The sequence below is a fragment of the Panthera tigris genome, chromosome C2 (genome assembly GCF_018350195.1).
Source record: "Panthera tigris isolate Pti1 chromosome C2, P.tigris_Pti1_mat1.1, whole genome shotgun sequence".
NCBI lineage: Eukaryota > Metazoa > Chordata > Mammalia > Carnivora > Felidae > Panthera > Panthera tigris.
In genome coordinates, this window is record NC_056668.1 from 123,885,851 (window position 1) to 123,901,525 (window position 15,675).

The 15,675-nt window shown below is 35.8% G+C and overlaps 1 protein-coding gene across 2 annotated transcripts in view; it reads right to left on the reverse strand.

Annotated features, from left to right (window-relative positions):
- Nucleotides 1-15,675, reverse strand: part of ARMC8 (armadillo repeat containing 8) — a 109,693-nt gene that overhangs the window by 65,973 nt on the left and 28,045 nt on the right. For both annotated transcript variants that reach the window (XM_042998293.1, XM_007087426.3), the window contains exons 2-5: nt 14,859-14,935; nt 3,715-3,786; nt 2,174-2,316; nt 1,975-2,072 (exon numbers count right to left, since the gene is read on the reverse strand). In XM_042998293.1, the coding sequence (XP_042854227.1) occupies nt 1,975-2,072; nt 2,174-2,316; nt 3,715-3,786; nt 14,859-14,935 (390 nt within the window). The remainder of the gene's footprint in view (nt 1-1,974; nt 2,073-2,173; nt 2,317-3,714; nt 3,787-14,858; nt 14,936-15,675) is intronic.

Genomic DNA, 15,675 nt, shown 5'->3' on the forward strand with positions numbered 1-15,675 from the left:
AGACATCCTGTCCTCTTTCTAAGTGGACTGCCTTGTTTTTCAGTCTACTGCCTGAGTTGCTATGCCTGCTAGCTCTATACAATCCAAATCACAGACACCAATAAATTAAACTAAAACACTGTCATTATCCTATGCAACACTTTTCACAGACTCACATTGTCTCTGAGGCATAAAACTGAGATGTTTCATAATTTAGACATTCTCACTGTGAAAGCCACTTAATGTCCCTGAGCCTAATTGTTCTTATGTAAAAGTTAAGTTGGTATAAACCAGTTTTCCAAATTATGTACCATGATCCATTAGTGGGTCATAAAATCATTTTGGAAAATGAGGAGGAAGGAGTTAAAACTGCTGGCCAGGATCAATTCCTCACTGTTACCGGGAATGTAGAGAAACTTATAGGGTAAAGAAGACAAGTGATTGGTTTAATCTCTTTGTAAACATCAAAATAGGACCTTCAGGGAAACTGACATTTATTAGGAGGAGAGTTCTTCTCTGTATAAAGCTTTGTGGAGGATGTCCCCAATTTAGGACAGCTTAAAGCATAAATCATTAGTTCTCAAAGAGTGGTCCATGGACCAGCAGCCTCTGAGCTACCTGGAAACTTGTTAGAAAAGCAAATTCTCAGGCCCTACCCCAGACTCACTGAATCAGAAAGTCGGGCAGTAGGTTCCAGCAATCTGTGCTTAATAAACCCGCCAGGTAATCATGGTCTATGCTCGAGTCTAAGAACTGTTGTACTGAACAGTATCGATCTATGAAGAATAGCTCCCTGAAGAATACTGTACAAATTCCTGATGTGTAAAATTGAGATGTTGCATAATTTAGAGCTTCCCTGCTGTGTGAAGTGACCCATGAACCTCACTTACAGACCTTATGCATCATTATGGGCCAAAGGAGCATGTGTCCAATGTGGGGAGGATGGACTATAGAGACTCATGACATTCCATCCTCCCCCTGCTTGCTATGCCTATGCCTCTTGATTGCTTATATTCTTGAAATATTCGTAAAATGTGATTCTAGATAAGAACAGTAATGTGTCCTATCTGACACTGATTCTTTGTGTTGGCTCAGAGAAACACAACCAGTGTATTTTTAAGAACAAGAAAGGTTAGAATAGAAACCAGAGGGCATCACATTTATAGAATTGTTTTGTGAAGACTGTCACAGGAATATTCTTTCTGTCTTCACCTCCCCCCCACCGCCCTGCATCCCCTTTCTCTCCCTCTCCCTGTCTCTGTCTCTGTCTCTCTCTCTCTCTCTCTCTCTCTCTCTCTCTCACACACACACAGTGTGGCAATGGAAAATGTATTTCTTATCATGGATTATAGGTCAGAGAGTTTGAAAAATATTGGCCTGGATAATGTTCGTTAAGAAGTCTTATGTAATCAATAAATAAACGCCCCCTAATAATCCCTGAGGTTTTTGAAATCTATTGAATGACTCTAAAGATCTCCAGATTCTCTCACACATGTTCTGATTCTAGCCTGGCAAACAAGCCTCCTATAGGCTGGTTCTGGGTCACCTCTCCAGTTGAAACTAACACTGATGACTTTCCCACATTAGACTACTCTGCCCACCGCCCTGCATATTCTTACACAGATCTTTCCTAGAATGGCCTCTTTCCTCTCCACTTCTCTAAATCTTATCCATTATTCAAGATCCAGGTCAAATTCTCTGTAAAGCTGACTCTGCTGGATTTAACCTAGAGTAAGTACATTAAATATATTGTCTTTAATTTGGTATTAGGAGATCAAAATGGGTTTTTTAAACAGCTTATAAATTCCTCAAGGTCTGATACTATCTTCCACTTCTTTAAAAGATCTAGAACATCTGATATCTGCCTACTGGCAAACACTGACATACTTGAGATTTTCCCATAACATAATTATGATGACTTTTGAGATGCCGAATAAAGCAGAAGTAGGTTGTTAGTGAAAGCTAACTGATGATTCAAACACTTCTACAACTCACTGTATACAGTAGCTCCTCTGGAGTGACGGGACTGGTGAAGATGGTGCGCAGGCACCGGAGGCAAGCTTCAATGAACTTCAGGTCTGGAGACAGTAGTCCTGTCAATAGAAGAGAGATGTGAGACTCCTTTCAATCCGTATTTTAAACACTGCAAATTGATTCTAATTTTTACTTGTACAAAAATGACTTCCTTACATACCTTGCAGTAAGGCAGGGATAATATGGCAATCTAGAAGAGACTTGACGTTGTTTTCAGTACCCATAGCAAGACTCCCCAATACCACTGCACACTCAGTTTTCAACTCTGTGCTTGAGGTTTCTTGCTGAAGCAAGTACAATAATCTAAAAAGAAGGAATTTGACAAACAGAGGAGACTAAAAAAAATTAAACACAAGTAAATTAGCTAAAAGTAATGTGACAGAAAAATGCTACCAATACATCCCACATACTAAAAGTATGGTTGGTGAGCTTATAGAAGGCTAGGAAATGGTCATTTGTTTATATCAATTACTAACTTAATAAAGGAATATTTGGGTAAAAAATCAAGAAGAGAGTTTATTCATTTTGAGCCAAAGAACTATTACATATAATCTTAGAATTTATCAGAACTATTATTCTGAAATTTGTCCACAAGTAGACAGAGCAGCACCACAGTAAATATTACTTCCACTCCAGGATATGAAGACTCTGGACAGTCAAAGCCAAGTGCTGTCAGATCTCAAATTCAGACTAGAAAGGGACCTGGACTATCCAGAGGTATAGTTCAGAGATCACAGAGGTTTAGCCAGAAGAAATAATCAGAGTCCTTGTGCAACTCTTCAAGCAAGGAAAACTCTTCTTTCCCCAGTTCTCCCATTTGCGAAACCAGGAGATCCTCTCATTTCTACCCCAGCCCTGCCTGTGAAGCAAATATTCCCTAAACTCTAATCATCCACCACTTACGACCATCTCCTTTATGTTCTACAGTAAAACACACACATTCCTTAAAGTATATTTACATACACTGAACACTAATCCCCTAAGAAAGGCTGCTGAGAGTTTTATGGTTACCACAGTATATATTTGAGGTCAGTTATGATAAAAACAATAAAGCCATCCATCCTGCATCAAAAGACAGATATGAAGAAAAGAAAAAAACAAAGTATTAAAAATTCTGAATAAAAAACTTATAGCCAGTGTACATAAAACTTAGTTCTGAGTACCAAAGGCAAAGAGAAAGTTATACAGTTATCACTGTCTGCCAAAAAGAAGCTTATTTAGTTCATCAGACAAAAGATCAAACTTTCTAAGTTAAAAAACAGCAAATTCTAAAAATTAGAAATTAAAAAAAAAGCAGGATTAAAAATCAAGCAGGAATTTTTGTCAATTTATTTTAAAAAGGTTTTGAGAATCCTAAGAAATTATTATCCAATCATATAAAACTGCCAAAGCTCTCTGAGGAGATAGAGAAGAATCAGGCTGGTATATATTGTCTATCTACCCAACACATCTTTATTATAGGGTCAATGATCTTCCTGAATTTCCAAAAAGTATTAATATATTTGCTTCATATTCCATTCTCTGGTATTTAAAAATTCCTAAAGATATGCTTCATATATTTCAAAGCATTTATTTTAAAAATTAAGAGGCTTTTAAAACAAGATAGACAACATAGAAAAAAGATGGGTCTTACAGAGGAGAATGAGAAACACATCAGAAACTTAGTATGAATAGCAGAAAAGGGGATGATAGCAAACATACCTTGGAACAGCTCCTAAAACAATGAGATTGGCTTTCTGCTTGTTGTTTCCAATTACAGCATTTTTCATGTCTCTGAATTCAGGGGAAGAGAAAAGGGCAAGGGATGTTGAGACCTCACAGAAACATCAATGATCAATTCTTTGCACTTTATCTTTACTATGCAACATCTTGGATTGACAAGTATAAATATCAGTGACAAAGTGTAACCCCGATCCTTTTTCACCTGGAGTACTAAAGGGAAGAACAGAGATAGGTACTGAGTGAACCTGAGGGCTGTAATACAGGAAAGTAGGGGAGTGGGGGAAGTGGGAGATACCCTGAGCACTCATAAAAGACTTCCAATACAAAGAATGTTGAGTTCTTCAGAAAAGGCCCACAGATTATATCTAACGTTGCTTCAGGGATCATGATTTTGTTCCTTTCTTTCCTATTTTTCTGACTTCTTTGGGCTGATTGTTTCTTATGGTTCCATTTTATCTCCTTTTATTGTCTTATTAGCTGTGCTTCTTTGAGTTTTGTTTTGTTGCTTTTTAGTGGTTGTCTTACAATTTACAGTATGTATGTTTTAACTTATCACAGTCAGTCTTCAAGGAATATTATCTTATTTCGTTTGTGTTCTAAGAGCCTTGCAGACATATACTTCCATTTTTCCATCCATTCTTTGTGCTATTACTGTCATACATATTTTTTTAATTGGTTAGAAATAACAATATACTGTTACTATTTTTTTAGTTAAGCAGCCTATTACCTTTCAAAGAGATTAAAAAGTAAGAAAAAAACCCTTTTATTTCCCACATATTCACCCACATTTTTTATTGTAGCTACACTCAGATCTTTACTTCCTCAGGAGTAAAACTCGATTCCACAAGAACAGTATCTCTATGAATGACCAATTGGTTCACAAACACTGACTGGTCCCAAATGACAGGTTCAGAAAAAATAAATAGCTCCATGTAAACAGAGTACTACTAATAAGATGATTAATAAAAAATACCCTCATCAGTCAGTAGTTCTATCTTAATATAAAACACTAGAATGCTAAGTGATTCTACACAGCAGTGGTTCTCAAAGTGGGGAAGAGAGGATTAAAGCCCCATAGGGGCATTTTGGAAGTTAATGAGGGTGTGTGGAAATTTCTGGCCATAGTTTTACAATTAGAAAGTGTTTTTTGTATACTTTTAAAGAAAATGGTATTTTTCAGTATTGCATTTGTCCTGTAAATAAAAAGAAGATTATACTTTTTATTATAAGTTATTTCATTTTGGGAAATCAGACCACCAGCACAGTGTCCACTCACAGTACTAGAGTTATCAATACCATACATCAGTCCACATTTTCAGCTCCTGCACTCACACTGCTGAAGTTTTCTAATGTATTCATGACTAAATGTTTACATATGGAAACATTATAAAGTATCTTAAAATTTTTTTTCACTTATACTATAAGCAGGGAAGGCATTATATTATTTTTGGAGTTATGTATGTGAGGAGTTTTATTATTACTAATTTAATTTCAGGGTAGTACAGGCGTCATTAACAAATATTTATGGGGGGGATCACGTCTGACAGTGTTAAGACCATCAGTATAGAGCCTCAAAGTTCTTAGCTCACCAATTTCTTTCGTATCCCCAATAAGTTCCTCTACATTCTCACACAGTGTCTCTTTTGACTCTTTCTAGGCAACAGAGCTCTAACATATACAGAAATGTTTTGTCAACTTTGAAACTTAGAATCCTAAAAAATTCTATAATTGGTAAACCATGATTTTGTAGAAAAACAGTGGAAAACAGGGAGAAAAAGCTACTTTAAAAAATCAACAAATGTTATAGTCAGCATGTGTTTTCAATACCAACCAAAATCATCGGCATTAAAAACCCTGATAATAATTATAATACCTTTTCTCCTTAATTACCTTCTTCAATTATGGCAGAAAAATACTGCTATGATGCAGTGATGTGCTGAAAGCGGATTCTTGCCACAAGTTTTTGAATGGCATTTTCCCAAGTTTGGAGCCAACCACTGTTGGCCTAGTCTTCCTCCCAGTAGCTCAGTGCCTGAAGGTAGGTCTATTTTTTTTCAGGGCCTTATCTGTTTCTCTCTATAAACCATCATTCAGATCTTCTACATGGTTCACAGGGGAAAAGTAAGAGTATTTTTTCATTTATGGGGACTAAGCTGAATGAAGCTTACTAGGGTTTTAACCAAGTTCTGATAGACAATTATAAAATCATGGGATATCAAAGCCTCACAGAACAAAGCATAGGCTTCTACCTCCTTATGGAGATTTACTTCTCAATCATCAACTTATAGACCCTAACTTAGCAGTTTACCATTTACTTTCGTCTTCTTGCCTTCTCTTAATGTGTTCTGTCTATACTAATGTAGCACATCCATTTGTCCAGCAGATATCTATTGAGAGCCTATTTTTTTTGCCAGGTACCATTCTCTATTCTGGAATTCCCAACAGGAACATTTCCCCAGATTTCTCTCCACTCTTCCTAAACTAAGCAGAAATGAGGTGTCCTTACATTACCTTATAAATGTGTTCCAAGTATCTGAAACCTAACAAAAGTAAATGTTTTTATAGACAAAAGCAAACCAAACCCCCTCCAAAACCAATTTTCCAGTTCTCTTAATAGTTCACAAAAAAGACATGAAGGAGGTAGCTGGTAGTTACAGAGTAAATGCAGACTGAAGAGAATACAATTACTAAAATGGACCAAGGTCTAAAGAAAATAATTCTTGCTACGGCTTGCGTAAGTAAAATAAATATATCTATGGTACATAATGAAGAGACCTTAACACCCAGCAAATAAATTCTCATCAGGTGTTAACTATAAAGGGATACTAGAAGATCATTTCTATGAAATAGTTACAACCAAAAGAAATAATCATTAGCATATATACTTATCTGTAGATCTAAATATGGTATAAGATTAAATCTCAGAGCCAGCCAGAGTGTAGCTATTTTCTCTCTCTTCTCCTTATCCCCCCTCTCACACCTTCCTGTGGCTAACTTTACTCATCTTTCAGGTCTGATCATAGATATTCATGTCACTTCTTCCAGGAAGCTTGCCCTGACAACTCCCAGGTCTGGGTTAGGTGTCCCTGCTAGCTACCCTCTATCATAGCACATTCATTATTTTGTTAGGATAGAGGTCTATTTCCTCTTGGGAGGCAAGAAAGCTAGTATGACCTGAAAATATCAGAGAGGTTACTATCAATGGATCACAAAATGCACCACAGAGAAATCCAGATTTCTGTAAAATGCAAGCTCACAAATATCATCCAAGATGGGAGCACAAAAAAATTATGCAAAACTTATATACTGCCTTGAAGTTTACAAAGCATTCCATATCTATTATTTTATTTAATCTTCATCACAATCTTGAGTAATATTAACCCCATTTTACTGATGAGGAAGCTAAGAATCAGGTTTGGGGCTTTTCTCAGAGCTCCACATTAAATGATAGAGCCAGTCTCAATCAATGTCTTTTATGTCAAGTGTTTTTTCCATTACCTCCAGCATATCAGGCAATCAGAACAAACTGATCAAAAAGAAGTCAGCTAATGTATTTCCTTTTTCCTCCCGTGTTTCAATTTCACATTTTATACAAGATAAAAGCATTTCTCATTTTAAAGATATCCTTTTCCCAGTAGATCAAAGGAATATATCTCATATATACCAACTTTTTAAAAAATGTTTATTTTTGAGAGAGAAAGAGAAAGTGTGTGCATGCCCAAGCAGTGGAGGGACACAGAGAGAGGGAGATAGAGAATCCCAAGCAAGCTCTGTGCTGATAGCACAGAGGGGGCTCGAACTCATGAACTGTGAGATCATGACCTGAGCTGAAATCAAGAGTTGGACGCTTAACTGAGCCACCCAGGCGGCTCTCATTATCTACCAACTTTTAATACTCAAAGGAAAAAATGCCCTACTTATATACTACTGAAATTCAACAATTAAATTTTGAGCTCAGCACTGTGTTAGGCTCTATAAAGAATACGAAAGCATCACATAATGGGATGTTTGAAGAGTTTACAATCTTCGTGGGGAGATAAAAACAACACTAACAATGTAAAGCAGTGCTATATTATAAATCAAGTGCTTATAGGCCTGAGATAATTAGATGATCAGACAAGCTTACCAGGTTTTTAGGCAATGGCAGGAACTAAATGAACCTCAGAAAACGGCCAGGATTTAGATAGTGAATGGGAAGGGCAAATGGAAAAGCCATTCATAGAAGACCATATTGGAAATGAACACATCATATTTCTAGGGCAGGACCAGGAGCCTAGATTAAAAAGAAGTGTCCCTTTAAAGTGGGAATACTAAGCAGAACATAAAGAAAAGTGATAGGGAGAAGAGACAAACTAAAGAGGGATAGATTAAGGAGCAATCAAGTTTCCAACAGAAAAAGCGTATCAAGGAAGCAGTGACTAAGGAAGGTAAGCTGAATGTGGATTGGATGGGAATGCAGATAATACTAGAGTCAAGAAAGGGAACTAAAGGGCTGATGCCCTTCCTCTGTGGTCCCATAACTACTACCCTGTACTTATGATTACCACAGCATTCACTAACCAAACTATAGTGGACTGTCTATTTAGCTATCTGACTCCTTCACTAGACTTCTGGATCTTCCAGAGCAATGACTTTATTATTTATTTGTACACACTCTCACCCTATCACAATGCCTAGCACATGGTAGGCACTCAGTAAACTTTTGCTGAAGGAATTACACAATCCTTCCAGGTATCAGGTTATGTGAGACTAAGATGGCAGCCACGAGAATCATTAATACAGAGCACATTCTGAAGAAGCAGTTAATAAGATGATTTGATGGGTACAGGAAATCGGATATATATCTCAAGTGACTACTTCAAGTCTGAGTTCCTGGATGCAGAGAACAGTAGGAAGCTTGGAAAATAAGTCCCTTAACAAGACAAAGATCTATCTTGATTTTGGACACGATGAATTATCTTTGAGGTGAGACAAAAAATATCCAGGTAGGAAGCTAAAAGGTAAGCCTTGGGAATATCCCACTCTTTGAAGATGGGAGAAGAAGCCAATATTAAGATGTTACAAAAATGCATCTGTTAGGGTATGTTCTTAGCTAAAATCTACCTAGAATCTCTTATTTGCCCGCCAATAAATGGACTCAAGAAGCATCTACTTTTACGTGGAGGTTAACCTTTCTACTTCCTTTCTTTAGTCTGAAAGAGATTAATTTTCAGTGTGGAATAGAAAAAGGTTTAAATATTAAACCAATATGTACAGTGCCTACCAGAACTTCTGTCTAAATTAGAATATTAGGATAGTGATCAAAACCAAGAGAGAAAGTAAACACTGCACTTTGCAGTTAAACAATAAGAAAAAATTTTTAAAAGAACTGGGATCTAGACCTGCTGGGGAAAGTTTTAGTCAATCGGTCAAAACAGTGTAACAGCCAAAACAGCATAAATTTTAAATGAAAACCTAATACCTAACAACAGAAAATTATCTTTAAAATCATTGAAGGCTGAAACCACAAGCTAAGGATCAAGTATATCATTTTCATTTTGAACCAGTATTACTTTTCACTTACCTGAAGAAGCTCCTGTTTGGAATATTGTACACTCAATTCTTGGTCTAACTGGTATGAAGTAGCCAAAAAAATACACTGGATACTGAAAACTACAAACTGATATAAACTTTGACCTCTTTCTGAAAACTCCCTGGTCATAAAGACAAAATCACATTTGTGGGTAGCTAGACTAAGGTGACATGGTGAACGACTTACAAAATTATTTGGACTTGCAAAATTATAAACATACTCACTCCCCTGTCCCTGTAATTATAATTATGATGTACTTTTTGGAGAATATAACATGCAAACACCCAAGTATAATAAGCTTTCCATTATCAAGGATGGTTAGGGAGTGAGATATGCTCATATTCTAATTAAAGTTACCAGTGCCACATGTGAACTGCCAATTGTAGAAGAATTAGATAACGGGACATTAGATAATATCCAAATTGAAATTATTTTTAACGTAAGGGTTTGATCCAGGAGGCACTTGAGAAATTTACAGCGAACTTCCCATTTTAAGTCAACTGAGGCATTTATTGTGTACCTGCTATACATACAAATTGAACAGAATTGAAAATGGACAGTACTTTAGGTCTTTTTTTTTTTTTTAATAAATTACCCTGTTGTGTAGATTTTTTGGAATGTACATGGCATTAGATACAGATCTAATTCACTAGCTCAGAAATTAGAAGTTAACATATTTAACTCTTTGTTTCATCAGTGTGTAGTTACAAATCACCCTACATTCTCTAAAAATGAAGAGTGCAATGTAATAACTGCATTAAAATAAATGCCAGACTTTAGAGAATAATAAATCTTTTTAACACATGTAATCATTCCAAAGAACATCAAAAATGTTAGAACATTATAATATGGCAGCAGTAAGTTAAATGTTCTACAAATATGACAAGATATATATACACATATGTATACAAATATACAGCTATTCTTGATATTCAAAATTAACAACACATATATAAACAGCTTACCTATCTGTGCATAAAACTGTATCATCTGATTTAATAATTTCTGGAAAAACTTGCCAACCTTTTAAATAGACTGAATGGTCTCAAAATACATAGGTTTAAACAAGTAAGACTTACAGTCATTCCATTTCATTTGGTATATGGTCATTTTTATTTATATTTGTCTACAACACTTTTAAAAGTAACTAACAGAACCATTTCTTTTGAATTATCCTAAAACTTATACTTTAATTAAAAACTTCTCAAAATCCAAAGCCTTGATTTTATGAAAGCTCATATCTTTAGCTCATGCAAGGAAAATGGGACATATCTATATTCTACTAAAACCAAAGGTACATAATTTCCTGGAACCAGAAAATCAAGTAATCATTACTAAAATAAACTTATATCATCAGCACATTAAAATATGTTGTAAAATAGGGGCTCCTGGATGGCTCAGTTGGTTGAGCATCGAACTCTTGATTTCGGCTCAGATCATGATCTCACAGTTTGTGGGACTGAACCTGTTTGGGCTCTGTGGTGACAGCACAAAGTCTGCTTGAGATTCTCTCTCCCCCGCCTCTTTGCCCTCCCCCCTGCTCATGTTCTCTCTCTCAAAATAAACAAACATTAAAAAATAATTTAAAAAGGGGGGGGGGGCACCTGAGTGGCTCAGTCGGTTAAGTGTCCAACTTCAGCTCAGGTCATGATCTCACAGTCCATGAGTTCAAGCCCCACATCGAACTCTGTGCTGACAGCTCAGAGCCTGAAGCCTGCTTCTGATTCTGTGTCTCCCTCTCTCTCTGCCCCTCCTCTGCTCATGCTCTGTCTCTGTCTCAAAAATAAATAAAAACATTTAAAAAATAATAATGATAATAAATAAAATACCTCAGAAAATAATTTTTAGAAGTGAATACTTGGTGAAAACCTCCCAACAATTCCACAGTACCCTCAACTGAGTTTAACAAGACATCCAGTCTAGTTTCCCCATTCTATTCAACTTGGAAACTACAAAGCCAGCCAAATTTGCTTATATCATTTTTTGCCTGTCAACACAGGGCCAAGTAGGGATATCTGCTGATCTTTTCCTGGAGATTCACTATTTACTATAAAAACCAGATGAGGTGGTCTTATTTATCAAGTATTTTTTTTTTTTAAAGACCACAGTGTTAAGCAGCTTTGACAACCTACATAAAGAGTTGAACAGTTATTCTTCTTCAACTATGAGATTTAATTAATGTGGTTGACCTAATACACTAAAATATCCTTTAACTGTTTTTTAAAGTCATAAACAGATCTCCACACTAGAGGAAACTCAGAACTTGCAACCCAGTATAGTTTATTTGATGTAGCTACTCTGTTGTAGTTGCAGAGGCTACTATTTATGATATATATATAACTGACCTCCCTGCTTTCTCTACTCATATCTTACTCCTACCTAATGATCTTCTATTCAGTTAGGCATTTCAAACTTTGCTCTTTTAAGGTTTGCTTCTGTATTCAAACCTTTAATACAATAGGATCATTTAAAATTATGCTAAATATTGTACTACTAACAAAACAGTTATTTCTAGAGAACTCTTCATTTTTCAACAACTAAGACTAAGCACGTCTGTTGCTTAATACTATTTTTCAGAAAGGACATATTCACTAACTATGTAAAATGGTCCTTTATGACGTGGGTTTTCTGCAAAGAAGATCCCTATATGTATGGTAGGACTATGGCTCTAACACAGCTGAGTCGATTAGTTATACACCATGATGAAAAGTCCTCATTGGCCTTTAATTTCTTCAATTTTCTTTTTCCAGCTCGTATGTTTTATATCTTCACAGTTATTCTTAAGAAAAATCAAATTTAAAGCTGGAAAAATGATAAAACTCTGGTTGTCCTATCACTAAAGCTAGTTGTCAATTTTTGAATGTCTTTGCAACTGGTTATTTTGGACGCAAATCTGATTACTTCAGCTTCTATCTTCTCCTTCCCTAAAATTAGGCTACCTTTGATTATTTACACTCTGTGGCTACCTCTCTGCTACCCATCTATTTTGGTCTAGTAATGGTCTCTGTATGACTCAATGATGGCTGTGTAATATGTCTAAAAAGGAAAAAATCGGTCCCCTCTCTTCCTAAACATCATTTTGGCTCCCCTTTTCTTCTATCAATATTGTACTATTCTGGTATTAAGGTTACTTAATAAAATGTTAAAAATAGTTCACATTTTATTCTCTTAAGTACAATTAATTTTCAGACAGTGACAAAGTTTAGGACAGAACTGAGTCAGAAAGCATAAATTTTCTCTCTGGAGACAAGGACAGGTTATCAAATCACCCTACACATATCTGTATAAGGCCAGCTCTATTGTGACATAAAGTGAAAAGATTTGGGGTAATCTATGCCTTTCAAATTTTAAACAGATTTTACTATTGTTAAGAAGCAATTGCGTATACTGGAATATGTTACCACTTGCATTCTCTTGTCCTAGCCCCTCTCCCTCTTCTGTTAGTTTGAATTGTTTTTATGTTTGTATTTTTATTTTTCTTTCTCTTCTTTGAAAAGAATCATCCTATTTTTGAAGTTGTTTTATATTAGGGTCAATAATGACTAAGCACTTAAGTGCCAATTTGTGGGTATCTACAACATACCAGGCACTGGATTTTTTACCTCTGACTTAATTCTTACAACTTGGCAAAACAGGCATATTACACTCCCTTTACAGATGATGAAGTTGAGGCTCAAGGAAATTATGTAACTTGCCCAAACACACAGCTAGGAAAGACCTCCACTAGGAAATGTCAAGAATTCAACCTCCTATTGTCCAACTCCAAAGACCATACTCTTTGCACTCCATGATCCCTCCATAAAAACCTTTCTCATCTATTTCAGCTAACAGCTTAGTCTTCAAGACTTGATAACTTTAAGAGGCACTAAGGCCATCAAGCTTCACCTTAGGTGGTTCATTATAATATGCTCTTCCCACAGTATTTTATGCCTTATTTATCAACTTTCAAGAAGCTATAGTGTTCTTTGATAAATGAGAAATTTCTCAAAGTAACAAGTAACACCTAAATTAGCTACTCATTATCAGATACAAGTCAAGATAAAAGTCACACAGAAATCTTGATTGACAAGATTAGCTTTTCTCCTAAATAACCACTGTAGCAATCATAATAAAAATGATAATAACGTCATCTTCTATCATTCACAGAATACTTAATTGGTCTGATATTTTCAGCTAAACTACTTACTGAACAACCCTAAATAATATCTAGGATTACTAATATACAAAAACTATCTGCCTAAAGAGGAGTATTAATCAAACCTATCCCCACAACTAATCTCTGTGTGTAGGTACAACCCAAACTGATTTATTTAACGAATGGATTTAATACCACTTTTCCTGGCAATAACCAAATTAGTTTACAAAGGGGCTGATTAAATCATTACAAAGTCTCCTAGTTAAGGGGACAAAAGCAAAGTCAACATAATGAGAAAACAAGAACTATAATCTCCTGTTTCTGTAAACTGAGAAAACGTGAAGATAAAGTGTCAAGTATGCCAGGTGGGTCTACATCCAGCTTCTCACCTTTTCCAGCTCATTTTGAACAGTCAAGCAGCCTTACTCACTTTTATCTTGCCCCCACTTTACAAATCCACATCCCAAGATATGCTTTATACAACGCCCTTTTTGTTGGGGTCAGGGTGGGATGAGGTAGGGGGAGAATTACAATCTGTAGAGATTTTTATAAACAAAGCATCCTAGTCTTTCCATGACTGAGCAAAAGTTAAACTGAAAGTACTATTTGGCTGATAACACTAACAGGGTAAGAGGAGAATAAAGTGATTCATGTGTACTATCCCAAATGTCCTGACCTGTTTTTCTTTTCTCCTTCCCCTGGCCACAGTTCAGGCCTGTGGGCGCTCCATATCTGCCAACCCTAAAAGGAGTCTTAGGCTAGACTTTCTTCTTTAGAAGTCATGTGTTAAGAGCATAATTATCTGCTCTTGGGATAGAAAATTCATCTTTCAATCACTTGCAATCTTATCACACTTGTCTGACTTAACTTTTTATTTAAGTATTATCATCTTGGGTATGTTGCTTAAAAATGTTTTCTCTCATTAAACACTAGGGAATTTTGGAGAAAAGAAGGGCATTTTATCAAGAATTTATTTAACTTTTCTAATGACTGCTTTCTAAATTCTGAGATTTAAAACATCAGTAGAAGAGTCAAGCCTTACAATCAATGAGTTAACCAAAAACAAAACAAAAAACCCTACTGACATTCTCCCAGCCCTTTCCAATTATAAAAGATCATCAATTTTATTCCCTTGCTTTTGCTGTATATTAAAGTCACAAAAGCATTCTCCAAAAAAAAAACAAAACATGTTTTAAAATGGTAAAACAGGTATTCCATAAAAAAGTTAACCATGTCAGTTAACAACTATCAGACAACTCTTTACAGTACAATATTAAAGTTATGAATACCAAGGGATCTTTCCAAAATGGAAGAAAAAAGTTTTAATCCTGCATTTTCAGAATTATAATATTTGGCAAATTCAAACACAAAAACAAACAAGACTTTTTGATAGACTCTTAAATACATACTACTTACATGACACCTTGTAGAACTTTCTGGGGATCAGGGTCAAATAGCCTGTCAACATAGTGGCGACTGCTAGCTGTTACTTCCTAGAAAGTGGGGGGAAAAATTATGACATCTGAAGCCATGCAAATCACAAATTCACAGCATCACCCACATCAAACAGCTATTTAATTTAAGGCAGATGCATTAGAATTTCTATAAAAATACTTACTATATTAATCATTCTCAGAAAAGCTTGTGACAAGATAAATAAGATGGGGAAGAGAGAAGATACCTAGTTCTCACTAAAACCGTAATTAGACAGTGAGATCTTTGTGGCGATCCCTGCCAGCTTTGCCAACAGAACTGGGCATAAGTATTAAGAAGCAAGGTAAGTTTCTTAATCAACTGTTGGATGTCACCTTCATATGAACAACAGATAGGAGTACTGCTTCTGTTCAGTACCCACTAAAGGGAGAGAAAATCTGGCTCTCAGCAAGGAAAAAAGGGGAAGCACTTGATAAGCAGTCCAAGAAGGGTAGTTCACAGGCAAGAGGAAGACATCCAGTCTGATGCAGAGAAGGTACGATGATAGGAAGCAGACATATGTAGGAAGAAAAAGAAAAAAAAAAAAAAAAAAAAAAGGTAAACGAGTTGTCACACTTTCTGTGAGGGATTTATCAAGTCCAACAGAGTTATCTAGTCTGAGATGGCTGATGCTATGTAGAAAGGGGGGAGTTAAACATAAAGAGCAAGCAGAGACACTTACCTCTTTTTATTTGTACTGTGGAATTTCCTCTATTTTATTATTTTCTGTAATACTTTTGGGGGGCAATATTTTTTATAT